General features: G+C 44.2%; 1 protein-coding gene across 1 annotated transcript in view; it reads left to right on the top strand.

The window, feature by feature from the left end:
* Positions 1 to 3,815: 3,815 nt before the first annotated feature.
* slc37a2 (solute carrier family 37 member 2) overlaps positions 3,816 to 27,232 on the top strand; it is a 56,691-nt gene continuing 33,274 nt past the window's right edge. The window contains exons 1-3 of the mRNA XM_078426571.1: positions 3,816 to 4,681; positions 22,479 to 22,560; positions 26,746 to 26,836. Of these exons, the coding sequence (XP_078282697.1) occupies positions 4,623 to 4,681; positions 22,479 to 22,560; positions 26,746 to 26,836 (232 nt within the window). The 5' untranslated portion in view covers positions 3,816 to 4,622. The remainder of the gene's footprint in view (positions 4,682 to 22,478; positions 22,561 to 26,745; positions 26,837 to 27,232) is intronic.

Raw genomic sequence — 27,232 nt, 5'->3', positions numbered from 1 at the left:
TATATTCTCAAACACTTCCTGTATATCTAGGCATGTGTTATAATAGTTCAAATTTCTGTCCCATTTCCACCTCCACTTCGCACATGCTGTCAACAAGTGGGTGGCGCAGCGGTAGAGTTGCTGCCTTACAGGGCCAGAGACCTTGGTTCAATCCTGACTGCAGGTGCTGTCTATATGGAGTTTGTCCGTTATTCCTGTGACTGCGTGGGTTTTCTCCGGGTGCTCTGGTTTCCTCCCACGCTCCAAAGACGTAAGGTGTATAGGTTAATTTGGCTTTGGTTAAAAAAATATATGACTATATAGAAAGTATATACAGTTAATGCAGGACCCTTAACAGCATTGATATTCAAAAGGATCTTGTGGTCCAAGTCCAAAGCTCCCTGAAAATAGTAAAACAGTAGATAAAGGTGTAAAGAAGACTTATGGTATACTTGCCTTCTTCGGAAAGGGTATTGAGATTAACAATCAAGAAGTCATGTAGCAGCTTTATAAAATATTGATTGATTAAGTTTGAGGGCCAAGGTCTTTTATTGTCATGTGTACCAATTAAGGTACAGTGATATTCCATTAGGCCACATTTTGAGTATTGTGTGCATTTCTGATTGCCCCCAAACAGGAACGATGCAGAGGTTTTGGAGAGGTTTACTAGGATGGAGTCTGGATTAGACGGTATTGGCTAAAAGGAGAGGTTGGACTAAATTGCATTGGTTTCTCTGCAATGTCGGAGGTTGAGGGGGGACCTGGTAGAAGAATGTAAAACTAAGAGGTATAGAAAGGGTAGTCAATCAGAACCGTTATACCAGGGTGAAAATATCAAGTACTAGAGGGCAGAACTTTAAGGTCAGAGGGGGAAGGTTTTTTTGACACTGAGTGGTAGGTTTCTGGAACATGCAGTCGGAGGTAGTGGTGGAAGCAGATCTAATGGTGGTTTTTAGAGAATGCATATGCAGAGAATGCAGGGATATAGGTCACACGCAGGTAGAACAGGGAGTAGTTTAATTTTGCACCATGTTTGACACTTGTTGTGGGCTGAAGGGCCTGTTCTGCTGTACTGTTCCATGTTTACAAAAGCAACGATAAAACACTGGGTCACTCAACCTCTCCAACCCCCTCTTCTCTTTATTCCACAACAAACATGTTAAAAATGTCTTCATTTGATTGTTATCCTTCTTGCAGCATTAAGAAACTAAACAATGTTTTTGTCTGTCACCACACTGCAGCTTTCTTTGTTCTTCTCATGAACTGTTCATTAACATTGGCCAACCTCTCTCAATTTTGGTCCACAGTTATCCATCCATATCTACAAAACTCCTAAACTTGTGGTAGGATGATTCAGCTGTTATCAGGCAACTGAATCATCCTACCACCAGCCAGCCAATGAGGTGCTGAACTACTATCGTCCTCTTTGGTAACTCTCTGACTATCCTTGATTCCCTTATTCCATACACTGTAAATGGCTCGATGGCAATCATGTATTGTCTTTCTGCTGACCGGATAGCACGCAACAAAAGCTTTTCACTACCTCTGTACACCTAACAATAAACTAAACAGTAATGTAATCTTGCTCCTCTCTTGTAGGCACAGGGTGTCCAACTATGGTTTATCTTCTATCCCCTATGTTATTGCATCTGAATTTCCAATATTCATCCTGACAATATTGTAATAGAATAAGAAGGAATGCGGATAGGCACAAAATTCTGGAGTAACTCAGCGGGACGGGCAGCATCTCTGGAGAGAAGGAATGGGTGACGTTTCAGGTCGAGACCCTGAAGTCTGAAGAAGGGTCTCGACCTGAAACATCACCCATTCCTTCTCTCCAGAGATGCTGCCTGTTCTGCTGCATTACACCAGCATTTTGTGCCTATCTTCGATTTAAACTGGCATCTGTAAACCCTTCCGACACAAGAAGGAATGGGGATTCAAATAAACAATTGGTGTTTTATTGTCCCTTCTGTAACGTTATCTGTAGGTAGAGGCTCACCCTTCATATGTACACCAGTGACCCTTTTTTTTAAACTGAACCAGATCTTTAGTCTGCTATGATATGTGGTATATTGCTCAGTTTTCAATTATCTTGATTAAATGTTACTTATCTCCAGCTCAGTTGAATTATGTTAGTCTCTGCATTGCAATTAGAGTAAGACATTTCCTCCCATAGCAGAGGAATGTAAAATCAGTGGACAAAGGTTTAAGGTAAAGAATAAGAGGCCTAGAGATAATAGGAGGCAAACATTTTTCACATGGAGATGGTTGGAAATTGGAAATGTACAGACTGAGGCGTTGCTGGTGGCTTAAAACCTCACAATTGCAAACAGTTGAATTCCCTGAGCCTGAAATGTCGTGGGCAAATACAAAAAATTAGATTTGTGTGGATAGGTACGATGTCATAATGGGGTAAAAGATCCCTTTTCATTGCTAGTTAACTCGTTGACTCTTGTTACCCCCTCCAGCCAATCAGCCTCAACAAGACCACTTAATTTCCTGTTTTGACACAATGTGCTGAAGTAACTCAGCACGTACAAAAAAAGACACAATGTAACTCCACTTGAGTTATTCTAGTACATTGTGTCTTTTGTGTAATCCAGCATCTGCATGTCCTTGTACCTCGTGTTTTCCTGTTTAACCCTGTCTCCATTGATGCTTGGCCCAAACGTTTTCAAGATGGGGAAGCCCCATTCTAGGTCTGTTCCCCCTGCAAAGCTTATTAGCACTAACATGCCCCCCCTCCCAACATTCTCCTTGCTGCCTTTCAATCATTTAATCAATTCTGCCTTCCATTAACTCCATTTACACCTCACGCTGCCTCAGCAAAGCCACCAGTGTAATCAAAGATGAGTTGCACCCTGGCCACTCCCTCCTCTCCCCCCTCCCACACCTGGAGTATAGAAAGGTATAGAAGTGTGAAAACGCACACCTCAAGATTCAGGTACAGTTGTTGTCAGGCAACTGTACCAACCTACCAATAGCAAGAGAGCAGTTCTGAACCACTATCCCCTCATTGGAGATCCTTGGAATATCTTTGAATTGGACTTTACTAGCTTTATCTTGCACCAAATGTTATTCACGATATTCCTTTCATCGTATAGCTCGATTGTAATCATTGTATTGTCTTTCTGCTGGCTGGTTGGTACGCAACAAAAACTTTTCACTGTACTTTGGTACACGTGACAATAAACTAAACCTAATTCTTCAGCTAGTTTCGTTGTGAAATACACCAACTCAGTGGTAACCTACTAAAATAAATTATATGATTGAAAAGAAAAATGTGTGGGTTGGGAAGTGTGGTTAAATACATAACTCTTTTAAGGAACCAACAGATAGAATTGCTATCTTTTGCAATACCCGTTTCTATGAAACAAAGTGTCAATTCAATAAATATTTTCCAGTTACTGGACCATCTGCGAAATACAAACAATTGGAATTTCTTGGCTTGATTTTAAACAAGACTAATAACTTTTCATACATTTTTTTTCCAAACTATTAATTTTATTCAGAATAAAACTATATACAAAACCAAGTAACGACTGCAAAGCTCTTCGTTCATTTTCAGCGTCTAGTCAATCATTAGTGGCATACTCAATAGTGTTTAAACAACTATATTTAAACAAAACAACGCACCCTTGGCACTCATATAATAATAAGGAACTGCAGATTTGGTTTAGTTGTTTATTGTCACGTGAACCGAAGTACAGTGAAAAGCTTTATGTTGAGCACTATCCTGTCAGCGAAAAGACGGTACATGCTTACAATCGAGCCGTCTACAGTGATACAGATGCTGGTTTATACCAAAGATAGACACAGGATGCTGCTGTAACTCAGCGGGTCATGCAGCATCTCTGGAGAAAAACAGGTGACGTTTCGAGTAGACACCCTTCTTCAGACCCTTGCCATTCAAGTGGTCGCCTAGGGTGAAACATCCCTTCCTCTGTTTGAGGGGTTGGAACCTTGCTGCTCAATGTCCAGCAGTGGAACGTGTTATACAGAATGAAATCAGTTTCTGGTCTCGCTGCTAACGCGCGTTTATGTATCGGCAACAGCCAATGGCTGGTTACAATACGGCTTGAAGGGGGAAGGGAAAAGATTTGGTGGGCTGGAAATCCCACGCACACAGAGTCTGCAGAGCTGTGCACTCTGATCACTTCCATTGGCTGCTCGTTTATCTTGCGTCAGTTTCAGCCGGTCACATGCGAGCGCAGAGTCGCTGGGGACTCGCCCGAAAGCTCGCAGTAGTGGTGACAAACACCAAGCAACCTGCTTGTGATTCAGACCTTCTCAGTGTTCACCTGATCAGTGCCGGAAGCCTGGTTCCTGGTTCCAGCATCTGCGGTTCCCCGTCTCCGCGTCTGCACATTTGTCACCGCGTTTGGCCGGAATAATGCATTGTGCCCGTGTAATTTGTTACATCACCGGCGCCCTTTGGATACAGCAGCGGCTTTAAATCAGACCAGGGCTTCAATCACGGCTGAAGACGCTCTCGGCGCTTTCCTTCGCGGCTGGGATAGCCTTGGACCCTAGAGGCGAGGCAGAAAGACCAGGCACTGCAGCGGGATTTTTCAGGAGGGAGTCTTGCGGCAACCTGTTTATTTCTGTCCTGGGGTATTGTCGCCGGTAGCGAATGGATCATGCGCTCCGCAGTGCCTCCGGGGATTCGCTGTATCCAGGCATTCACCAGAGACAGCTGGTAAGCATCGGTCCATTGTCTGGGCGAGGATTGTCTGTGTCCGGGTGTCAGTTTTCATTTGATCTCTATATCTCTCCCTCCGCTGCGGATTTAACCCATCCTTCCAGCGGAATACGGGTCCAGTCTTGTGAGACCCCTTGTATTCCTCTGTAGCCTTCGGCCTCTTTCTCAGTCTCTGTCTCTGTCTCTATATTCCCCCGGTCCACTCTGAGTGTGTTCTGCCTGTGCTCCTGCTGTCTGACGCTGTTGTTTCTGGGGCGAGCAGGCGTCTCCGTTGCCCACGGACGTAGTTGTTGAACAAACAATATTTTCATTTTCGAGCGGCTTGTCATAAATGCTTTGACAGCTCCTCTTGGTTCTCCGCCCGCGGGTCTCATTACCCCATCCCACTATCGCATGAATAAGAATCCATTTTCCTTACTGCTCAAAAACAGATTGGTTTTCACCTTAGCTGCCTGGCCCGCTGAGTTACTCCAGGACTTGGTGTCTATCTTCGGCATAAACCAGCATCTGCAATTCCTGCACATTGGTTTTGACCTTGTTGGTCTGTTACTTTATTAACTGAAGCATCTAAAGGTTCAGACGCTACTGGCTCGACCTGAGGCGACCTTCTCTCTTTTCCACCACAGAAGTATTTGTTCTGTCTTGCTTAGAGATTTCAACAGCTGGTAAAAAGCGTTTAGAACATCATTTGTTGTGTTTCAAGCCTTTAATTGGAGGAAATTTCCACTTTCACCTGGTTTGTGCCATTGAAGTAGGGTGAAGATTGACACACAGACAGCAACTTGGGATTTGTTTCTCTATTGGGGGATTTGTAGGATATCTTCCAATAAAATTTCAAGAATGTTGGCAGTACTCAAGGGCCTGAGTTGTAGGGAGTGGTTGAACACGCCAGGACTCTATTCCCTGGAGTGCAGGAGGATGAGGGGTGATCTTATGGAAGTGTACAAAATTGTGAGAAGAAAAGTTTGGGTAAATGCACAGTCTCTCTTGCCCAGAGTAGGGAAATCGAGAACAAGAGGACATAGGTTTATGGTGAAGGGGGAAAGAGGGGTAACTTTTTTATGCAAAGGGTGGTGGGTATATGGAACGCGCTGCTGGAGGAGGTAATTGAGGCATGTACTATCGCAATATTTAAGAGACATTTAGATATGTATGTGGATAGGATTGGTTTAAAGGGATACGGGCCAAATGCAGGCAGGTAGGATTAGTGTAGATGGGACACGTAGGGCGGTGTGGGTAAGATGGGCCTGTTTCCACGCTGTGTGACTTTATGACTAACCTATTGCTCTGTTGACTCCTTTAAGTCCAGGCTCAAAACCTATTTCTATTCCCTAACGTTTGAGGCCCTCTGAGGGGGCGCTGTAAACAATTTATGTCTGTTGTTAGGTTTGTGTGCTATTGTATGTTCTTTTTTAGTACCTGCACTGATGTACAGTACTTTGGTCAATGTGGGTTGTGTTTAAATGTGCTATACAAATAAAATTGACTTGACTTAACTTTACTGTTTACCAAATTATTCAACATAGTCATACAGCACGGAAACAGGCCATTTGGCCCAAATTATCCATGGCAGCCAAAATGTCCCATTTAAGCTCATTCCATTTGCCCACATGTAGCCCATTTCCCTCTAAAGCTTTTCTATCCATAAGATCTGGGTAAGCATTATTTAAAGGTGGGAATGTTGCCGAGTGGCCCATTCCAGATTGCAGGGGTATGTGCTCAGGGACTCACTGAGGCTTGGGGGAGAGGACCACTTTCTAGGGCCCTTCTGCTGCAGACATTGAGGGGCTGAGTCCAGTGGGGACATCCCTCAAACAAGAGAAGACATGAGTGGCAAGGGTGTTGTGTGTAAACATAGCTGTGAACATACTGAGTATTTCACAATTGAACGTATAGGCACAGAATGTATGAGGAGTTTTTGTGCATTATTTTGGTATATTATTTCAATATGAATAAAGTTTATTTTTGAAAAAAAAGTTAAAGGTGGCAATGAGGCTACAGGAATAAGACAGTAATACTTATTGTAGAAACAAGGGCTTGCAGATGCTGACTTACAATGGAAGACAGACACAAAGAGCTGGAGTAACTGAGTGGAATGGGCACCATCTCTGGAGAGAAAATGGGTGATGTTTCTGGTCGAGTCTGAAGAAGGGTCCACAGTGTACAGTGACCAGGTCCTTTGTCCTCACATACTGTGGTCGGTTGGTGAGGTAGTCCAGAATCCAGGATGTGAGGTGGTGATCCACTCCTGTGCGCTCCAGCTTGCCCCCCAGAAGCCCCGGCTGGATGGTGTTTAATGCACTGGAGAAATCAAAGAACATGATTCTCACAGTGCTATTCGGCCTCTCCAGGTGTGAAAGAGCTCTGTTCTGCAGGTAGATGATGGCGTCCTCCACCACGATGCGAGTCTGGTAGGTGAACTGCAGCGGATCCATTGATGGTCTCACCAGGGGGCGGAGATGGGCGAGGACCAGACGCTCCAGTGTCTTCATCAGGTGTGATGTCAGTTCCTTCGGGTGCGGCGTCTTTGGTACCGGTACCACGCAGGATGTTTTCCACAGCTGTGGAACTCTCCCCAGTTTCAGGCTCAGATTGAAGACGTGCTCCACTATCCCGCACAGCTGGTCTGCACAGGACTTGAGCCTCGAGCTGATGCCATCCGGACCAGCCGCCTTCCTCGCATTGATCTTCCTGAGCTCATTTCTCACCTGGTCTGTGGAGAAAGACAGATTGGAGCACGGGCTGGGTGCTCAAGGGTTGAGGGAGTGTGGGGGGGGGGGGGGGGGGGATGGTGTGGGGGAGGAGGTGGTGGGGTTGGGGCAGGAGAAGCAGAAGCAGTGGGTGGTGACTGACCCAAGTGCTGTGGGAGGGGAGGGGGGGGGCAGCGTACTGGACGTGCAGACAAGGGGGGCTGCAGCAGGGGTGACTGGACCGGGGGAGGGGTAGGTGACTGATCGAACCTGTTGAAGAAAAGGTTCAGATTGTTCACCCACTTCTGGTCCCCCACGGCCCGGGAGTCCGGTTCCTTGTACCCAGAGATGGTTTTGAGGCCTCTCCAGACTCCACTGATGTTGTTCCTCTGCAGCTGGTCCTCCATCTTCTTCCTGTAGCTGTTCTGCCCCTCTCTGATCTTCCTCCTCAGCTCCTTTTACACAGCCTTCAGCTCCTCCTTATTTCCTGACTTAAAGGCCCTCTTTTTCTCCTTAAGGAGATCCTTTATGTCAAGGTTGACCCAGGGTTTGTTGTTGGAGAAACACCGTACAGTCCTGCTGGGTACAGTGTTCTCCACACAGAAGTTAATATAGTCCGTGATGCACTGGGTTAGACCGTCAATGTCCTCCCCATGGGGATCACAGAGTTCCTCCCACACAGTTGTTTCGAAACAGTCTCTCAGAGCCTCCTCCGTCTCCTCGGACCATCTTCTAACTGTGCGGGTCACCGCTGGTTGTCTGTGCACGAGAGGTTTGTACACAGGTTGGAGATGGATCATGTTGTGGTCAGATCTCCCTGTGGGGGGGGGGGGGGGGGGGGGGAAGGGGTGCTGAGTTATATGCCTCCTTGGTGTTGACATAAAATAAGTCCAGTATTTTGTTGTCTCTGGTGCGGCAGGTGACGTACTGGGTGAACGTGGGCAGAGTGGATGATGGGGGGGTGTGGTTGAAGTCCCTGGAGATTAGAAAGAGGGCGTGTGGGTGCTGTGTTTGCAACCTGCTCACAGCTGAGTGCAGTACATCACAGGCCGTGTCGCCATTAGCAGAGGGGGGGAATATATGTTGCTATCACAACAACATGTGAGATTCCCTTGGTAGATAGTAAGGCCTCATGCTAACAGCTAGCAGCTCGATGTCCCTGCCTTCCCTTCCTTCTCTCTCTTCCCCAACTCGTTCCCCATTTCACTCTGGTGCTGTGTGAAAGCCTTTGTAGTGACTTCTAGAATAGTTTATTTTCTCTGTTGCTGAAAAGATACATTGAAGTTGGGATCTAGCTGGTCATTTTCTTAGCTGAAGTGTCCAGCATCTTAGCATCAGAACCAGCAGAGGTGTCGGCTCATGTCTGTCCTGGCTCCTTTCTAAAGGAATCCACAGGCAATCCCAGCATCTGCACAGCCCACATATCAGATGTTAAACCACTTCCCCTAAGAAATGCTGTGGTGTTCTGACGATCACTTCTTGATGGTGATTTCAATGTTGCAACATCAGTGTGGGGACACGTGTGACGGTTCCAATATAAGTTGTTGGCTGCTGAATCAAGGAAATAATAACTGCTTATTCAGGGCATTAAATTGTCTTCTATCTATGATTTAATAGTGCTTGTTAAACATCTTGATATTTAATCTGGAGGAAAATAATCTGTCTCTCCTTATAAATTTGCTGACCTTACCATTTGTACTTTGAGCAGGCAGTTGCAATGACAATTTTTGCAATGACAAGGAGGTTCATGCACAACAAGTATAAATGCTGCCAGTTTTGGTGCCACTCAGTTTGGTGCCATAGTTTGTTTGTGGAAAGCAAGTTGAATATGAAGCTGTTTCTAAAGTTGAGTAAAACGTAGCCCGGTGGGGCAGCGGTGGTGTTGTTGCCTCGCTGCACTTGCAACGCCAGACTACGGCTGCTCTCTGTACAGAGTTTGTATCTTCTCCCTGTGGGTTTTCTCCGTGATCTTCAGTTTCCTCCCACATTCCAAAGACGTGCAGGTTTGCATACTTTGTATAAATGTAAATTGTCCCTAGTGTGTGTAGGCTTATGTTAATGTGCGGGGATCACTAGTCGGTGCAGACTCTGTGTGGGCTGAAAGGCCTGTTTCTAAACTCAACTAAAATAAAACCTAGTCGGGCAGCATCTGGGGAGGGAAGGGACAGGCAATGTTTTGGGTCATCAGACCCTTCCTCTCTGGGCCTCGTTAGCAGTGCATTCAGACTTAAATTTAATGTCGGGAGGATCAGAGTTGGCTCCCTGTCTATGTTAATTCTGCGTGATGTACCCTCCAGGCTTTAGGTGCAAATAAATTTGAAGCATCGCGGAGGAAGCCTCCCTCGACTTTGCTGCAGTCAGGTGAGCCCCTGGTTCCAGCTTCAGGCATCGGCAAACAAAGAAAGCTGGCATCAGTGCAATGATGGCAGCGTAAATGCACCCCTGTCATTGGTCCTGATCGAGAAAAATATGAAGCTGATTTATTAATCATTACGTAAACGAACTGAAACTACAAACATCACTGTGTTATTTCTTAACATATATTCCTCTCCTTGTAACCAACGCTTACACAATGCAAGACTTGCAGTGTACGCAGAATGACATCAGTAGAACTGAGAGTTTGATCTTTTGACCTCGTCAAATTGCTGTGCGAGTCTATAAAATCCAACAAAATTAGTCCACACCATTTCCCTGCCCTGTCCCCTTCTTCAGTCTGAAGAAGGGTCTCGACCCGAAACGTCACCCAGTCCTTCGCTCCAGGGATGCTGCCTGTCCCGCTGAGTTACTCCAGCATTTTGTGTCTATCCCCATATTCCTTGAGTCCTTTAATGTCTGGAAATATCTCTGGTCTTTGTCCAGCCATCTGCCGATTAACAACCCCCTTACCTGTATCCACCTATCACTTGCCAGGCTTTGCCCCTCAGAACACGCTAAGCCATTTTTAATTTGTGTTTTCTAGATGCTACAATTTAGTACATTGAGATTTTCAGTGAACCAGGTGAGTTTAAAAGGAACACAGGAGCCAGATGTTGAGCCATTGGCATTATCAAACTATTCAATAGTTGGTCTTCAGGGTTTTACAATAACCCCCAAGTCCATGTCTTTGTCTAGAAGGTCCATGGATGAGATCTAATTGAAAGTCAAGTCAAGTCAATTTTATTTGTATAGCACATTTAAAAACAACCCACGTTGACCAAAGTGCTGTACATCTGATTAGGTACTAAGGAAAGAAAATGAAACATACAGTAGCACGCAAACAGTTCACAGCGCCTCCTCAATGAGCCTCAAACGCTAGGGAGTAGAAATAGGTTTTGAGCCTGGACTTAAAGGAGTCGATGGAGGGGGCAGTTCTGATGGGGAGAGGGATGCTGTTCCACAGTCTAGGAGCTGCAACCGCAAAAGCGCGGTCACCCCTGAGCTTAAGCCTAGACCACGGGATAGTGAGTAGCCCCAAGTCGGCCGACCTGAGGGACCTGGAGTTAGAGAGGGGGGTTAGAAGATTTTTGATGTAGGGGGGGGGGAATGTCCATTTAGGACTTTATACGTGAATAGGAGGAGCTTGAAGTTGATTCTGTACCGTACAGGGAGCCAGTGGAGAGAGGCCAGAATCGGGGTGATGTGGTCCCTTTTACGGGTACCCGTCAGGAGTCTCGCTGCAGCGTTTTGGACCAGTTGCAGGCGGGACAGGGAAGATTGGTTGATCCCAGTGTATAGGGAGTTGCAGTAGTCTAGGCGGGAGGAAATGAAAGCGTGAATGATTTTTTCTGTGTCGTCGAATTGGAGGAAAGGTTTGATTTTAGCTATAGTTCGAAGTTGGAAGAAGCTGGCTTTTACCACAGCGTTGACTTGCTTATCAAATTTTAATGCAGAGTCAAATATCATGCCGAAAATCCAGATGCCCCATATTAACTGGTTGCATCGTTGTCTGGTTCACAACCTGAACATCTGGGAATTAAGGAGATTACAAAAAGTGGTGAACACTGCGTGGTTCATCACTGGTTCTGACCTCTTCACCATCGAAGGGATCTATAAGAGGCACTGCCTCAAAAAGACAGCCAGCATCATCAAGGACCCACACCACCCTGACCACTTCCTCATTTCACTCCTGTAGAAGGTACAGGAGTCTAAAAACTGTGACATCCAGGTTCTGAAACAGTATCTTCCCAACAACCAGCAGGCTATTAAACACTACAGACACCAACTAAACTACAAACTGTCATGGTTACATTTGGGCCTTTGGTCTGTCTTTGCACTATATTGTTTATTTATTTATTGCACTTCAATAGTGGCAGCACAGTTGCGCAGCAGTAGAGTTGCTGCCTTACTACACCGGAGACCCAGGTTCGATCCTGACTACGGGTGCTGTCTGTATGGAGTTTGTACGTTCTCCCTGTGACCGCATGGGTTTTCTCTGGGTGCTACAATTTCCTCCCACATTCCAAAGACGTTTGTAGGTTAATTGGCTTCTGTAAATTCTCCCTAGTGTGCAGGATAGAACTAGTGTGTACTGGTCGGGAATGGTTAGAAAATGGTTTAAGATATAAAATGCAAGGCTTAGTAATTTTGATTTGTTGTTGAATTGGGTGTAGAGTGCTAAAGGCTGGTTGAAAGACGAGGTGAAGTTCCTTGAGCTCGTGTGAAACTTGCTGGGGCAGTGCAGGAGACCAAAGTCAGAAGCCACAGACGTTTGGAGAACTGAAGCAACAGGCAACTGAAAACTTTTGATCACTCTTGCAGACTGAATGGAGGTGTTCTGTAAAGTGGGCACCCAATCTGTGTTTGTTTCTCAAAGTAGAGGAGACCATTTCGTGAACATATTAGATGGGAAGAGAAGCAATTAAATTGCTGCTTCACTTGGATGGAGTGTGTGGTTACCTGAATGAGGAAAGGCAACAAGTGGAAAGATCAGGCCTCTCGCGTAGCTGTGTGGGAAGCTGTGATGTGCACAGTTGCTGGATTCTTTTTTGTTAGAAAAAAATTCAAATATTAACAAAATACCTTTGAACTACAGTCAGGTATTCCATCTCAATGATACTCGACACTCAATGATACTTTATATTCCCATGTACCTAGGTACAGTGAATTTCTTTGTTTGCATACAATCCAGTAAAATCATTCTATAGATAGGTTCAAAAGTGCAATGATTGCAGTGTAATAGTAGACTTCACCGGGGCAGTACACAGAGCGTCGCCACATTTCTGGAGCCAACAATGTTTCAAAGTTCTTAAGAGTACAGTCTTATCTTGGGTTTAAAGGTATGATGTCCTGGCGGCACCGATTCTCTCCTCCGTCCACCGCCATCTTGAAACCGGCCTTTGTCCAGCGTCTGCTGACGACTCCCTCCACTCCCTAACCCCTTCCCGGTTTTAGAGCAGGAGATGAGCCTCGGAAGACTCCGGGAGGGTCGCTGGTTCCGCAGCGGGACAGCCAGGCTTGCTGTCGGGGTGTGGCCACGGCTCACCAGGACCTTCTGCCGCCCTGCAACTTGCCAGGAGCTTCTCTTAAAAACATTTACCGTGAATGATGTGGAGCTGTAGAAATTAATCGTAATGTATATTTTGTGGAGTGTTGCTACCGTGGGACTATATGTGGATGTGGTTGGAAGATCATTGATTGCACCTTCAACAAGGCCGTGGATTCAGCTCCTCTAGAAAATCAGGGCTTCCTGAGATATTGCCCAGGTGGAATTGAGATAGATAAAGCTCTGTGTCAATGCAGAAGCAGATAGGTGAGGGTACTCCCAAAGTTTGGGATAGGAAGTCGTGACATCTTTGTGGGAGGCCACTCACCAATTATTTGGAGTGGTGATAGGCGAGAAATAAGAATTGAATTAGAGGGTGCCGCCTCCTCTCTCCCAGCCGCTCTCTCACACCAACACGCCAAGGTTGCAGAACTGTACTTTTCCAGCATAGAGGAACATTTATTGTGTTGGGCGACAATGAGCCAAGTCTGAAGACAGAAGGGCAATGTGTCTGAAGTTATGTTGGCATTGGGAACCACACACAGCTATATTTGAAATCTCCTGGTCTATTGCATCTTGAGTACATGCCTGTGGTATAGCTTTTTAAATTTATATATATATATGTATATGTATGTATATATATGTATATATATGTACGTATATATATATATGTATATATATGTATATATATATGTATATATATGTATATATATATATGTATATATATATATATTTTGGCAGGGTTGGTCATTGGGCCTATCCAGTGGCAGAAACTCTTCTGTGGTGCTTCCCAATCAAACAATAACAGCCTCGGAATCCCATTTGGATTTTAGTTTTAATAATTAAAAATATGATGGCATGCAACTCTTTATTTACTGATGTAGCAAGATGTCTGCACATTAGATGCACCACGGTGGCACAGCGGTAGAGTTGCTGCCTTAGAGCGCTGACAATACCAGAGACGTGGGTTCGACTACGGGTGCTGCCTGTAAGGAGTTCGTACATTCTCCCCGTGACCGTGTGGGTTTTCTCCGAGATCTTCAGTTTCCTCCCACACTCCAAAGATGTACAGGTTTGTCGGTTAATTGGCTTGGTCTAAATGTAAATTGTCCCTAGTGTGTGTAGGATAGTGTTCGTGTGCGGAGATCGCTGGTCAATAGACAATAGACAATAGACCATAGGTGCAGGAGGAGGCCATTCGGCCCTTTGAGCCGGCACCGCCATTCAGTGTGATCATGGCTGATCATTCTCAATCAGTACACTGTTCCTGCCTTCTCCCCATACCCCCTGACTCCGCTATTCTTAACAGCTCTATCTAGCTCTCTCTTGAATGCGTTCAGAGAATTGGCCTCCACTGCCTTCTGAGGCAGAGAATTCCACAGATTCACAACTCTCTGACTGGATTTTTTTTCCTCATCTCAGTTCTAAAAGGCCTACCCCTTATTCTTAAACTGTGGCCCCTTGTTCTGGACTCCCCCAACATTGGGAACACGTTTCCTGCCTCTAACGTGTCCAATCCCTTAATAATCTTATACGTTTTGATAAGATCACCTCTCATCCTTCTAAATTCCAGTGTTCCAGGGTCGGTGCAGACTCTGTGGGCCTGTCTCTGCGTTAATTTGAGTGTTGCTGGCCCTTTAATTCCTCATGGTCCATGTAGAGGCCCATTTGTACACCCTCAAGTGACCGAGAATGTTTCAGTAATGTTGGTTGAGGTATAAATTTTGACCAGGATACTGGGAGAGCAATTTCGAGTATTCCTTCAATCAGGCACAGTACGTGAGCTTGACATAATGTATTGAGTGGGATGGTGAATTTGCACCTTTCTAACCCGAGTCAGAGCTCTATTACTGAGCCAATGCTCTCTGAATGTTATCTAAATATTTGAAGGTCTAATTTTAATCTTCAGTTGAACTTCTTTCCATTTGCGTCTCTGGTTTAAATTTCTCATTCTCTTAAACAAATCCCAGTACATAATGGACCCTCTAAATATCTTTTTTGCATTCCTAATTTCCATCCCTAAACTCTGGAATTCCTCAATAATCCTCTTTGTCAGTTCAGTTTGTTATAAGATAACCTCTCTTGCTCTGAAACCAGTATTCTCAATGATACTGTATTATCACATGCACCTGGGTGCAGTGAAATTCTTTGTTTTTGCATACAATGCACAAAGTACGCAGAGAGTCGCCATGTATCTGGTGCTGACCAAGTTGCCAAAGTACTCATTAGAGTCCCGATGGTCTCTCTTTGTTCTCAGCTGAATGGCCTGATTCTTCTCCTATTCCTCATGACCTTGTGACCCACACCAAGTGGGTTCTGCGACCGGCTGCCTGTCGGGGTTTGGCAACCGCCCGCACGGCCCCGTATACGGCAACACCGGTGGTTCGGGGCAGAGTTTGGGGATGTCTCCCATCATCACCGGTGGCTCAGGGCCGAGTTCAAAGTTCTGAATCCTGTTCTGAATGACAGCACTCGTGTGAAGCAACTTGGAAAATGTTAACAATGTTAAAGGTGCTGCCTTAGAGGGAGTTGTTGCAGTGTCATTAGGCTTGGGTTTATTATTGTCACGTGTGTCGAGGTACAGTGGAAAGCTTGTGTGCGTGCTATCAAATGGGATAATACTGTACATGAATACAATCAAGCTGAGTACAAGTGCAAAACAAAGGTAAATTTACATGCATCAAGGCATCTGCTTGCTTCTCGATGTCCTGGAAACTGAACCTACAGAACAGTTGACAGTTGATGCCAAGTGTAACGAAGAAGCATTGAAGATTTTGAAGACTTATTATGATGCTGTTAGTTATGCAAACACAATACTGAGTTTAAAGCTTACGTTAAAATTGAGTAAATTATCTGTTTTCCTGCCTATTGCGAATAATCCCTCTTTTAAACCGTCTGTCTTAGATAGAGGCTTTGCTCAATGGAAAAGTTATGGAATTAAAAGGGTGGGAGATCTTTATCATAAGGGAACTTTTCTTTCTTTTCAGGATTTACAGCAGAAGTACGGATTACATGTTAATAATTATTTTAGATATTTACAACTTAGAGATTATGTAAAATCACACATGCAAGAATATAAGTTTAGAGGTCCAGAAACACTTGATGTATGCCTGAATCGACATTATAATTCAAATAAATTAATATCCTTTATTTACAATACTCTCCTTGACACTGACATTCCGTCATCAGAATCTTATAGACGAGCATGGGAGGACGAATTGAATCAATTTATAATGCAAGATATATGGGATGAAAGCTTACAACATATACATCAATGTTCATTGAATACTAGACATTCCTTAATACAATTTAAAATAATACATAGATTACATTATTCGAAGACGAAATTAAATAGGATTTTTCCTAGTATCTCTCCTATTTGTGATAAATGTCAATTTCAAGAAGCTAATTTAACTCATATTTTCGTAACTTGTATAAAAATGCAAAACTTCTGGTTGGAGATTTTTAAAATAGTTTCTAAAGTTATTAATAAAAAATTAGATATGGACCCAAAATTAATTATATTAGGATTATCAGAACATACTACAAATTTTACAGTAAGTCAGGTACATTTTCTTGATTACAGTCTAATAACTGCGAAAAAATTAATACTTAAATTTTGGAAAAAACCAATAACCCCCACAATTAAAATGTGGACTACGGAAATGACAGAGACCCTGCATTTGGAAAAAATAAGGTTTGCCTTAATCGACAAACCTGAGTTGTTTTTAAAAATATGGTCTCCATTTATTGAATTTTTAGAAAAGTAAATGGGTTTGGCACAGGACTAAAATAAAAAAATTAAATTAAAAGTTGAAACTTGAGTTAGGGGTTGGATGTACAACTGTGGTTATTGTCTCCCGGATCTACTCCCTTTAATTTTTATTGTTAGATCCCTTTTTTTTTTTAACCCTCTTACTCTCTCTTCCTAAGTTTATAGTTTTTTATTTTTATTTTTACTTCCTCTCTTCAAAAATTTAAAATTGAAGCTATGTAAGAACTTTGTAACAAATGTGTTTTTTCTTATTTCTATCTGTTCATATGCTTTTCAAAAATAAAAAATATTTTTAAAAAAAACAATACTGAGTTTTGTCCATGCTTTGAAATTATTCAGATAAATGTTATTTCTTTAATTTTAGTCCAAAAGAGTCATGTTAATATGTGCAGTTAAGATAGACACAACAATCTGGAGTAACTCAGCGGGTCAGACAGCATCTCTGGAGAACTAGAATAGATGACGTTTCGGATCAGACTCTGAAGAAGGGTCTCGAACCAACATGTCACCTATTCCTTTTCTCCAGAGATGCTGTCTGACCCGCTGAGTTACTCCAGCTTTTTGTGTATATCTTCAGTTTAAAGCAGCATCTTCAGTTCCTTCCTACACAATATGTACAGCTTTATGTACCATACATAAACATACGCAAGGCATCCCAGATAGTCTGTGACCACATGTGTGCTAAGAATAGCAATCGTGTAGCATGCTGTATAAATCGAGTGTACAGTGTTTTAAGGTGCAGATTCCAAGGTATAGTGATGGTAAATTTCTCATCCCATGCACACAGTTTTGGATACAATTTGCATAGTGTACCTCAGGAGCCATCTTTTGGCAAAGGCAGACATCAGAGTTGTGCAGCATGAAAACAAGCCCTTAGGCCCAATTCTTCAATGCTGACCAAGTCACCTTTCTGAGTTTCGTTTAGTTCAGCGATACAGCGCAGAAACAGGCCCTGCGGTCTCCGAATCCACACCGACCCGCGATCCCCACACGTTAACACAATCCTACACTGGGGACAATTTTTACATTTTATAGCAAGCCAATCAACCTACAAACCTGGTATCACAAAATGCAGGAGTAACTCAGCAGGTCAGGCAGCATCTAGGAGAGAGGGAATGGGTGACGTTTCGGGTCGAAACCTGAACGTCTTTGGAGTGTGAGAGAAAATTGAGGTCCTTGGAGAAAACTCCATACAAGGCACGGGGGGGAAAGTACGAACTCCCTACAGACAAGCCCACAGTTGGCCCTCATTTGTCTGCATTCAAGGTATGTCCAAGGTATAGAGGGATTTAAGAGGTTTACATTTACCCTTTTACTGAATCAAAACCATGGAGGCATGTTTAATTGTTAAGGGATGCGTTTACATCTTGATATTGTGATCCTGCCCATTTTAAATTGTCGTGTTCAACTATTCAGATATTTCTATCAGTTTGTGTTGGTCTGATGTGGTTAATGTCCCAATAGACTAGTTTGGATTAATTACTTGACTCCAAAGTCAATGATTTCCTTTTTACTCTGCTAGGCAATACTAACTGGTTCCTCTTTTCTCTTCTGTCTGTATAGTCAACTCTGGGAGAAAGTTGCTGCCTTGAATTTAAAATAATGTCTGAATTTCCCTTGCAAGAAACACTGAATGTTTGTGCACATGGTCTCCATGCCTCTCCTGTTCGACTGTGAAATATTCATCAATGCCCTTTTGATGCCTTGAAAGGAGCTTTTTTAAACTCCATAATTGATGTTTAGATTCGTTTTTTGAAATACAGCATGAAAACAGGCCCTTCAGCCCACTGACTTCATGCTGCCCATCGATCTCCCATTCACACAAAGATAGGCACAAAAAGCTGGAGTAACTCAGTGGGACAGGCAGCATCTCAGGAGAGGAATAGATGACATTTCGGGTCAAGACCCTCCTTCAGAGTGAAGAAGGGTCTCGACCCGAAATGTCACCCATTCCTTTACTCCAGAGATGCTGTCTGTCCCGCTGAGTTACTCCAGTATTTTGTGCCTATCTTCGGTTTAAACCAGCATCTGCAGTTCCTTCCTACACATTCAGACTAGTTCATCGTTATCTGACTTTCTCATCCACTCCCTGCGCACTGGGGGAAATTGACCGATGCCAAACAACCTTCAAATCTGCACATTCTTGGGATGTGGGAGGAAGCCAGAGCACATGGAGGAAGCCCACGTGGTACCAAGGAAGAAAATATGAATGTCACACAGACAGCACCCATGGTCAGGATTGAACCCAGGTCTTTGGCGCTGTGAGGCAGTGCCGCTACCAACTGTGCCACTGTGCCTTCTTGGATGTGTTATACATTAAGTTGCCTTCACCGCAACTAATGTTTGTTCAGCAGTTGGTCTGTGTTAAGGAGTCTGCATCTGCCTTCTCCTTGTCATGCAGAGACCAGCAAAACTTAAAGTTAGAAATAGCTGGTAACAGCTGATTATGCTGCTCTCTTGGTCTATGAGGAACATGGCAGCTGAACCACTGTTCCACCTCCGGGTATAATGGACCATTGTGTTAAACTTCGTTTCTTAAAACAGACAACAACATAAACAGTTAAAGGTAAACCAAGCAAGGCTTTAATTATCGGCAGACGGGAGTGGGGGGGATCAGTGCTAAGGGTGTATGACCATACTCAGTACTCCCCTTGCTTCCACTCTCAGATACAGCATTTTCGCTGCATTTTTATACATAATTTGCAGCAAGAATGTTTAACACAACATTTCCTTCAAATTAATAACAGATTGTTTCCTGCCCAATATTCTTATCACTCTTCTGTCATAAAATGTTTCACACAAAGTCATTCGTCAAAGGTAAGGATCCTTATTATACCACAGAAGGTCATGTTTGCACAATTCCACAATCAGTCAGCAATGAACTACATCCCAATCTCAGCGGAAACATTGTTCTCATCATTCCAAGATGTCCTCCCCAAGCAAAAGGGGGGGGGGGGGGGGGTGGTGGGTGTACTATCAGCCTGCTGTACAAGATTTAGGAGTTATATCCTACCAGGTGCAATATTGCAAACATCAGCTATTCAGAGTTCAGGCTTTTTATTCATTCTACCATTTTATTATGGTCAAGCATCTCATCATGCAAAGTTAATAGCCATTACCTCTTTCAATTGGAGTGTCGTGACTCTGGTTTCTAAAGCCACCTCTGACTGTGGTTGTACAATATCCAACCTGTTTGCCTTTTTTGTTAACATTTCAGGTAAAATGCAAAGTTCTGGAGTAACTGAGTCCAAAGAAGGGTCCTGATCCAAATGTTGCCTCTACAGATACTGTCCATTCCCTCTACAGATACTGCCTGACCCGCTGGGTTCCTCCAGCACTTTGTGTTTTGCTCAAGATTCCAGCATCTGCAGTTCCTTGTGTCTCCATTTATCATTTCAGGCATGGTAATCTCACCTGCTCTATTCTCTGCAATTTCTTGTCCTGTTAATTATAATATAATTACATTTGCTCTTTATTTTCTATCTACTAAATTGTTTATTAACTCATAGTCATACATCCCAGAAACAGAATCTTAGTCCCAATTCATCCATGCCAACCACGATACCCCACCTAAGCTAGTCACATTTGCCTGTGTTTGGCCCCTATCCCTCTAAACCTTTTCCTATCCTTGTATCTGTGTCTTTTTTTTAACGTTGTTATAGCGCCTGCCTCAACTATCTCCTCTGGCAACTCGTAGAGTCATATAGTGATACAGTGTGGAAACAGGCCCTTCGGCCCAACTTGTCCACACCGGCCCACATGTCCCAGCTACACTAGTCCCACCTGTCTGCGTTTGGTCCACATCCCTCCAAACCTGTCCTATCCATGTACCTGTCTAAATGTTTCTTAAATGTTGCGATAGTCCCAGCCTCAACTACCTCCTCTGGCAGCTTGTTCCATTCACCCGCCACCCATACTCATTCCATATATCCATAACCCTCTGTGTGTAAAAGTTGCCCCTCGAGTATAAATGTTCCCCCTCGCAAACATCTGGTTCTTGCCTCCTCTACCCTGGGTAAAAGACTCTGTGCATTTACCCTATCAATTCCCCTCGTGATTTTATACACCTTTATAAGATCACCCCTCAGTCTCCTGTGATTCAAGGAATAAAGTCCTAGATGGAGCATTTCCTTATAAATCAAGCCTTCAAGTCTTGTCAAAATCATTGTTGGTCTTCTCTGCACTCTTTCCAGTTTAAATGTTTATAGTTGATAGCAATTTCTCCTGTGCGAGTGTTCTAAGCCTTTGAAGAAGCTGGTCTTAGAAGGATGAAATATAATAAATTATTTGGATTCCAAATAACTCCTTGCATCCTAATAACTTTCATCCTTTACCCCACGACCTGGATCTTGATGAATGCTTGTCTAATTTCCTGTGTCACTGTGTTGTCTCGTACAAATCTCGTAAGGGTGTTTGAAGGATTTCTAACAGACGTGCGTTTGTAAGCTTGGAACAAGGCTTGATCTGTTTGCCTTGTTTTTTCATGGCAAAGATAGTTTAGTTCAGTTTAGAGATGTAGCGTGGAGACAGGCCCTCTGGCCCACCGAGTCCACGCAGGCCATCGATCGCTCGGGCACTACATGATCCTATTTTGCATCATACGCACTAGGGGCAATTTGCAGAAGGCACTTGGCCTACAAACCTACATGTCTTTGGAATGTTTGAGGAAAGCCCAACCATTCACAGGGAGGACCTACAGACTCCATAAGTGGTCAGGATCAATCCAGGGTCTCTGGTGCTGAGAGGCAGAAGCTCTAACACTGAGCCACTCTGCTGGTGATGACCAGAATGATAGATCTAGAGAGACAAAGCTGAAACTTAAGTGGAATTAAGGGGATTCAATGGTAGATTAACCCGCCTGCCTGTAAACATGGCTCTTTGACATGGTGGCATGGGTTAGTGGACTTTGGGGTTTGGGTCCATGTGGAGTCTATTTATTTGTGGTTGTCTATGTCTAGCCTTCCCCTGGGTGAGGTGGAATGTTACATACTTCTTGGCAAATTGAAACTGGGAGAAACATGCAAAATTATCTGTATGAAGATATGCTCTTTAAATGGATGGAAGAAAAACTGTGTCTGTGCTTGGGTATTTATATGGTATGTTCTTCAGCAGCAGAAGGAGGGTAAATTGGTCAGCATGGGCCAGGGGCTGTTTATGTGCTGCATAACTCTGTGGAATTCAGTATTAAACTGTGTAAGTTAATAATTTATGGTATATGTAGATAAAAATAAAAATGCCAGTTTTAGGCACATCATCCTACGGTGACACAGCCGTAGAGTTGCTGCCTTACAGCGCCAGAGAACTGGGTTAGATCCAGACTACGGGTCCTTGTCTGTACAGGGTTTGTACATTCTCCCTGTGCCCTGTATGGGTTTTCTAGTTTCCTCCTACACTCCAAAGATGTAGAGGTTTGTAGGTTAATAGGCTTGGCAATGTTGTGATTTGTCCCTGGCGTGTGTTTGATCGTGTTAGTGCGCGGGGATTGCTGGCCGGCGCGGACTCGGTGGGCCGAAGGGCCTGTTTCCGCGCTGTATATCTAAACTAAAGGAAACCTGGGAAATGGCGTCTCCCCCTTTGGTGGGATGTCCGCTAATTTGTCCAACCCCTCGCTCTCCCTGCACTAACGTGTGCTTGCTCCAACACGTATGTTAAAGAACATGCCAAATAACACCCCTGGACACAGTGCAGCAGGACTCCTGAGACACGGTTTAAAAATGGCCAATCTTATTATTTGTTGAATAGTGACTCTGTTGCAGCACAACCCTGTTTGTGATGGTTGAGCAGGCATCATGGTTGACAGGAGAATGGTCCTGCATGTGATTGTTCTGGAATCTACTTTGTAATCGCTCTCTTGTTCTCTCTTGCCAGGTACCGTGGCCTCACTCTGGTGCTGACCTTCCTATTCTACACCAGTTACCACCTGTCTCGCAAACCCATCAGCATCGTCAAGGTACGTGAACAATCAGCTGGGGAAGGAGAAGACTGTGTCTGGTTGAAGGAAATGAGGGGGACACATTTTGCCCAACAGAGGTTTCAGACATTTGGGGGCAGCACGGTGGCGCAGCGGTAGAGTTGCTGCCTTGCAGCGCCAGAGACCAGAGTTCGATCCTGACCTTGGATGCTGTCTGTACGGAATTTCTAGACTCTCCCCTGCGTGGGTTTATTCCAGGTGCTCCAGTTTTCTCACACGCTCCAAAGACATACAGGTTTGTAGGTTAATTGGCCTCAGTAAAATTGTAAATTGTCCCTTGTGCGTAGGACTGTGTGTGCAGGACAGTGTTAGTGTCAGGGGATCGCTGGTCGGCGCAGGCTCGCTGGGCCTGAAAGGCCTGTTTCTGCACTATATCTCTTAACTAAACTAAACATTCAATAAAACTGCATCCGGTCCTGTTAATGGATTGTGAAGCCTTTACTTCTAGAACCAAGTTGTGGTTTACAGATGTAATAAAAAAGAACTGCAGATGCCAGTTTATCCCAAAGATATACACAATGCTGGAGTAACTCGGTCGGTCAGGCTGCATCTCTGGATAAAATAGATAGGTGATGTTTCGGGTTGGGACCCTCCATCATTTAGTGTCTGTTTGTAGTTTAGAGATACAAGGCCATTTATTGTGGTAATAGGTATGCAGAAGGTTAGTGGATGAATTCTCTGTAGCGATAACACAGTCTGCAGTCTGTCTCCTTTTGTATTGCACTGCCCGATGGACCTGTGTATGAGTAAGGTGTATCTTGATAGCACATGAAACAAAAATGTTCATGATACCTTGGTATACGTGACAAAAAATAAATCATTGCTGATTACTAGCTGAAGATGGAATTATTATTGATCTGAAGGCAAGAGTTTGACTAGGCCACATATCTGAGGAATGTAAATTAATTATTCTACAATCCGTATACATGTCAATGCAACTAGTTCATTGTTTTATGTTCTCAATCTCCTTCAAGGGACTGGTTATCCTTGCCCAGTCTGGTCTGTGTGTGACTCTAGACTCTGAGCAATGTGCTTGACTATTCACTGTCCTTTGAAGAAGCCAAGTGAACCATTCGGAAGCAATCAGGAATGGTTGAATCCTCTTGATTAGGCACCAGCAAGAGGGCTGAGAGTTCAAGGGCCACTGCAGATGCCTCTTGTCAGGTGTGTTATTTTTGTGGCGAGTCTCTAAACTCAGGCCTGATCTGATCTCTTGGGCGGCAGTAAAAAAAAAACCAAGGGAGATCTTCAGGTGTCTGAAGGCATCACGGTTTAACCAATGAGCTTGCAGCCCAGTGGTATGAACATCGACTTCTCCCACTTTAGATAGTTCCTCTGTCCCTCTCTTCCCCTCCCCCTTCCCAGATCTCCCTCTATCTTCCTGTCTCCACCTATATCCTTCCTTTGTCCCGCCCCCTTGACATCAGTCTGAAGAAGGTTCTCGACCCGAAACGTCACCCATTCCTTCTCTCCTGAGATGCTGCCTGACCTGCTGAGTTACTCCAGCATTTTGTGAATAAATACCTTCGATTTGTACCAGCATCTGCAGTTATTGTCTTGTATCAACTATTGCAAAATCTTCTCGTCCTGTTTAATGCTTTTGGCGTAAAGTTACCCCTCCAATGTTGTACGTATGAGATATGAATGAGGTAAAGACCTCTGCTAATTCTCATGGGAAGATCCCCAAAACATCAAACAACAATAGTGATGTTTTTGTAATCGTTGCTTGGCCCATCAATGGCTCTCAGACCATTCCCATCAATTTTATTCCCTCTCTTGTTTCCCCTTAATCTACACTCCCCTCCAAATAAATATAGTGCAAAACAAAGTCCAAAGTCCCTATTGCAACCAAAGCAGTTCATCATTTGGAGTTCGTAGTGTTCAATAGTCTGATAGTTGTTGGGAAGTAGCAGCAGAATCCTTCAGATAGACAGACATAAAATGCTGCAGTAACTCAGCGGGACAGGCAGTATCTCAGGAGAGAAGGAATGGGTGACGTTTCCGGACGAGGCCCTGCTTCAGACTTCAGAATCCTTCCCCTTGTCCTGGCCAATATTTAAGTCTCCAATTCTGGTTAAATATGTTGTGTACTATCGGTCTTGTCAGTCTGTTTCCTATTGTTGGAGTTCTGAATGACACTTCTGTTTCCTGAGGTCTGGGCGATTTACATGGTGAATTCCACTCTAGAGACATACAGGTCAGCTGAAGAACCAGCATCTGCAGCTCCTTCCTACACCGGTTTGTAGGCTAATTGGCTTGGTAAAATTGTAAATTGTTTTTAGTGTGTGTAGGATAGTGTTAGTGTGCGGGGAAAACGCTGGTTGGCGCTCAATAGCCTGTTTCTGCACTGTATCTCTAAACTAAACATAGCTTCCCTCCTGCACCATGAGTCATAGGGGCGGGTTCACATGTAGATGGATAACCACTCTGTGGTTGTGCTGTGAACTAAAACAGTGCATTGAGTTTTGAGATCTGAGCCCTGACTCATTTATTTCCACCTACTCCCTCCATTATCACCTCCTTCCTAGTGCTCACACTGGCATCTGGTGGAAGAGGTCGGTATTGCAGCTGAGCACCGACCTAGTTGTGACTGAAATATGATTTTTTTTTTGTAGCTTTCCACACCTCAAAAATCCTCTGAGTGAAAAATGGAAATAAATCTGCTTCCATGCATTTGCCCACTAATTGAGCTCCAAATAGAAGGAAGCAGTTCATTCTTTAATGATGTAGGCTTGTATTCATAACACAAAGTGCGAGAGGAACTCAGCGGGTCAAGCAGCATTTGTGGAGGGAATGGACAGGTGCTATTTCATTTTGGATCAGGCTAATCTGAAGAAGGGTCCCAACCTGAAACATAGCCTGTCCATTGCCTCCACAGATGCTTTCTGACCTGCTGAGTTCCTCCAGCACTTCGTGTTTTGCTCAAGATTCCAGCATCTGCAGTTCCTTGTATCTCTTGGCTTTTATTTGTCCTTTAATGAGTCAGATGGCCTTTTACAGGTGCATGTACATTTTTCCCCAGACAAGTTCTGGCCACTCTTGCAGTGATGACTGATTAAATGTGTCCATACCTGCATTGTGAGGTGTGAAGATAGACACAAAAAGCTGGAGTAACTCAGCGGGACAGGCAGCATCTTTGGAGAGAAGGAATGGGTGATGTTTCGGGTTGAGACCCTTCTTCAGAGCCGAAAGACTTCTTCAGTGAGGTGTGAAGTTTGAAGAAGGACCTCGTCCTGAAACGTCACCCATTACTTCTCTCCAAAGATGCCGCCTGTCCCGCTGAGTTACTCCAGCTTTTTGTGCCTGTCTTCGGTTTAAGCCAGCATCTGTAGTTCCTCCCTACACATCGTAGAGTGCGAAGTTGGCCGTGTGTAGTTTAGTTATCATCCACATGCTGTATAAAAGTGAATGAGCTATGCTGGTGACTAACTTTGGGCGATACAGAATGGTGCAGCTGGTAGAGCTGCTGCCTCATAGCGCCAGAGACCCGGGTTTAATCCTGACTATGATTGCCGTCTGTATGGAGTTTGCACATTCTCCCTGTGACTGTGTGGGTTTCCTTTGGTTGCTCCGGTTTCCTCCCAAAGACGTGCGGGTTTGTGGGTGAATTGGCCTGCGAAAGCATATGGGTGAATGGTGGAGTTGAGATGGCTGAGTGGCGCCATGTAGGGAGTGGATAAGAAATTCGGACAATGTACAGCTGGTGTGAACGGGTGATCGATGGTCGGCGTGGACTCGGGCGGCTGAAGGGACCGTTTCCATTCTGTATCTCTAAAACTGAAAGCTAATGCCGGATGTTGACCGAAGGAAACCATGACCCTGGCTCTTTTGCAAAAGCATTTAGAACTGCAGAACCATGCAACTTCTCAATGTAAGTGCAGGTGTTGCAGGAAGGACCCAGCCAGTCGAGCAGTTCTGCGGGTGATGCTGCTTGACCGGCTGAGTTCCTCCATCAATTTTCGCTTCAGATTCCAGCGCCTGCAATTTTATGGTTTCCGTTAATGCATAACTTAACCGGTTACTGGTTTGGCCAAATGCTGCATGAGTTTGAATGGGTTGCGGCTTGGGATGAGTTGGCCGGATCTGCACAGACTCCTCCCAGCAGAGCCGGTTACTTCATCTTTCACATTGGCATTAATAACAAAACATTCAACTGTTTTCCAGAGTGAACTCCACAAGAATTGTTCAGCAATTAGCGGCCATGGAAACAAAAGTCACCTTGACAATGACACGTGGTGTGACTGGGCTCCGTTTGGTAAGACTCTTTCTTCGTGCGTACTGCATGTCAGCAGGGAGCATCTCACCGTGGAAGAATAAAATGATTTGTCACTCATCACATCTAGGTCATGTTGTTAAAAAAAACTCATCTTAATTTTCCTCCTTTTTCTGTCATGTATTTGTTCTACATGCCAAGCCCTTTAGTAATTCATCATTAGTGCCCCAATGGATCTTTTAAGATTTTAGCCACTCTTGTCATTTTGAAGCCAGCCCAAGATTTATAAAAATTCCAAACTATTGTGGCAAGATCTGAACACCTGAAATCTTTTAATTCAGCACCTGAACGTCACGAATTCTACTTGTGCCCTTTGACTTGGTGGCGCATCTGTGTGTCACATTCAATGATGTGCAAGGTATTTTTGATTAAACCAAC

This window comes from Rhinoraja longicauda, chromosome 32, assembly GCF_053455715.1.
Source record: "Rhinoraja longicauda isolate Sanriku21f chromosome 32, sRhiLon1.1, whole genome shotgun sequence".
Classification (NCBI taxonomy): domain Eukaryota; kingdom Metazoa; phylum Chordata; class Chondrichthyes; order Rajiformes; family Arhynchobatidae; genus Rhinoraja; species Rhinoraja longicauda.
Note: the sequence above shows the minus strand (reverse complement) of the source record. Positions and strands in the feature narration are given on the sequence as shown.